The sequence below is a fragment of the Lolium rigidum genome, chromosome 6 (assembly GCF_022539505.1).
Source record: "Lolium rigidum isolate FL_2022 chromosome 6, APGP_CSIRO_Lrig_0.1, whole genome shotgun sequence".
Taxonomy (NCBI): Eukaryota; Viridiplantae; Streptophyta; class Magnoliopsida; order Poales; family Poaceae; genus Lolium; species Lolium rigidum.
Window position 1 is genome coordinate 301,810,913 of NC_061513.1, and position 2,729 is coordinate 301,813,641.

At 41.6% G+C, this 2,729-nt stretch overlaps 1 protein-coding gene across 1 annotated transcript; it reads right to left on the bottom strand.

The window, feature by feature from the left end:
* On the bottom strand, positions 1-2,031 carry LOC124666833. Its single transcript, XM_047204161.1, has 2 exons — positions 1,884-2,031; positions 1-1,030 (listed from the first exon to the last, which is right to left on the bottom strand). Exons 1-2 carry the CDS (start codon positions 2,029-2,031, stop codon positions 240-242), a joined length of 939 nt encoding a protein of 312 aa, XP_047060117.1. The 3' UTR covers positions 1-239.
* Between the last annotated feature and the right edge of the window lie 698 nt (positions 2,032-2,729).

Below are 2,729 nucleotides of genomic sequence, written 5' to 3' on the forward strand. Positions count from 1 at the left end.
TGGATAGAATCATACTCCCTGCCTGTTAAACTAAAATAAACTGCTGAATTCAGAGACCATTTGCTTGCCAAACTGAATACATTAAAATGATATGGCCAAAGATACTCCTCTAAGTACTTGTGCCATGTTACAGAAGATATTCATTGTGGATAACACTACACAACAGAAACTTGTCCGCCATTTGAAGAAAGTGTTATGGATTTGAATTACATGACTGTTGAATGCCGTTTTATCTCAGCTCAACGTTTGTCATTCTTTCTCTTCCTTGATTGTGCTTTCTGCCATTTTTTCTTAGGCACTAACTTACTCTTGGGCTTTAACTTTAACTCCGGAGAAAATTTGAAATTTGGGTCTCTCATGCGTGCTTGTATATCCTTAAAGAACTGGATATTGAGCTTCTTTGGTCCACCCTCCCGCAGCTCTGCATATTCTGGTCCCGAGACAATGTTCTCAAATGCTCCAATCAGGATATCTATATCAGTGACAACATCAAACACGTTAATGTAGCGTCCGTCAGGCCCCTTTTTCAACTTTTTGAGAGCATTTTCTACAGCAAGCTTTCTTGCTTGCTTTCCTGGCGAGAGCTCTGGTGGTTCCTTCTCAGCTTTTAACAACTCAGAGATTGTGCGATATTTGGGTGCCTCATCAAATTCAAACACCTTATCAATATATGGATCACTGCGTTCATTGGGGTGTGACTCAGTAGGGATATCGTTGTCATCGTCCTCTTCACTACCACTCCAGAGATTCATATCGTCTTCATCGCTCTCAGGGCATATACTTCTTAACTCGTCACTGTCATCACCATCTACGAGGTTTGCATTTTCCTTGGCTTGCTTCTTCACTTTCTTCATCTCCCTCTCCATTTTTGTGTCATTCTCTTCCTCCTCATCCTCGTCCTCACTGGCTGTCCATAGGCAGTCCTCCTCGTCAACATTCTCCTGCCAAGCTTTCCTGAACCCTTCGTCGCCTGGCCTTCTTTTACCAAACAGATCATAGTGTGAACGATCATCAGCAAAGAATCGTATTCCTGGAGAAAGACAATGCCTTCAGTTAAATGCGTTTGCAGGAAAGCAATTTCAGCAAGGATTCAGTAGGAATTCATTCATCAACATGAAAAATGACATGGACTGGACCTTCTATTAGATCATGGTACCATTTGGTACAATAGTACCATAGCAAGCATATCCTCCATACAACAAGTGAAAAGATACAAAACCACTGGACTCGTAGAGGGTAACATCATATGCATTGAGTAAAAGAATGGCAACATAGTATTCTCGTTATAAGGACCCTGCTCTTCAGCATATAGTTCAGAAAGTACCATACACACTAAGTGCCTTAGGTAATTCACAAACACCAGAAATTTACAACATATGCAAAATCGAAATATTTATGAAAACACTTAATTGCTGAAGGATTATCTGTGTGACGTCCATTTCACTGGTAGCTGCACAGGTGATCAGTTACCGCATAAGCAACTTGGGAACCGTATATTTCTCATTTGCCTTGCTCAGAAAAATTAGCATAGTGCTGAGTTATCTTCAGAGTTCAGACACGTACAAAGACACCCACAGCAAGGGTTTCAGATTTTCGCAATTCATCCCAACCTCTCGAGTCACACAGCTGAACCAAGCACATGGCAAATGGCGTGCCCAACCTATTTCAGAGAGGTTTAACTAGACAGATTAACCACCCTCTACCAGTACCAGTACAGTATAATGAAGTGACATAGGTTACACAACACTAGAACATATCAGCACATATGCGTCACTTCGCGGTATGGGGAAATTCAGATAGCGTTTGCAAGTGGTGGTGACACAATAAGAACAGGGAGTTCATCCTATAATCAGAGGGAGGGGACGAATTCGGAGAAGCCGCACCTTGGGGAGCCCAGACCGGGGGACATGATGCCGGGCCAAGGTTTCCGCAGCGCGCGACGGCGAGAGCCGGAGAGGGACGGTGCGCGGGGCAGCGGGCACCGAGGCGGAGGAGGGGGGAGAGGTGGCGGGCGAGGAGGCGGCGAGCCATGGGCGGGAGGCGGGGTGGCGCTACTGCGCTACCATGAGGCGCCCATGGAGGTTGGTCAGGGTGACTGACGGGAGAAGGGAGAAGAAGGCCTGATTGGTGATGGACGAATGCAGCCCAACTCACCCAAAATGTTTACTCTTCTTCCTTACTGATGATTGGATTTTTCTTTCGTTGTTAAATGCGGCCCAAGTAACACTACACTTTACAGACTCTTTATTTACCCTAACATAAAAAAAACTACACCTAAACCACACAAAAAGAAAAACTACACCTAAACTCGATAGTTTTGTACTCTAGAAACCCTTATGGTATATTGGTTAGATTGGTATACTTTAAAATATTTTACCATGTTTTGTAGATATTTAAGAACACCATGGTACATTAAGATATGATGTTGTGTATTCACTTGGATTTATGGTGAAGCCCATCCTATTAAATTGTTATCTTGTATAGTGTGAACTAACTGAATAAAAATAATAATTGACAATGAAATCTAATTGAAAAAATATTTGTAATGATAACTAGCAATATGTTATAAATATGTATCTTTCATATGTGGATGCGTGATTATGTTATTAAGTTTGTTATTTATGTATGAAATTTATGATAGTATTACGAATGAAGTGTTGCTAAAAATTTGCATACATTGCGTGTTAAAATTGATTATATAGAAGTAAAAAAGTTTAGCATAAATGGAT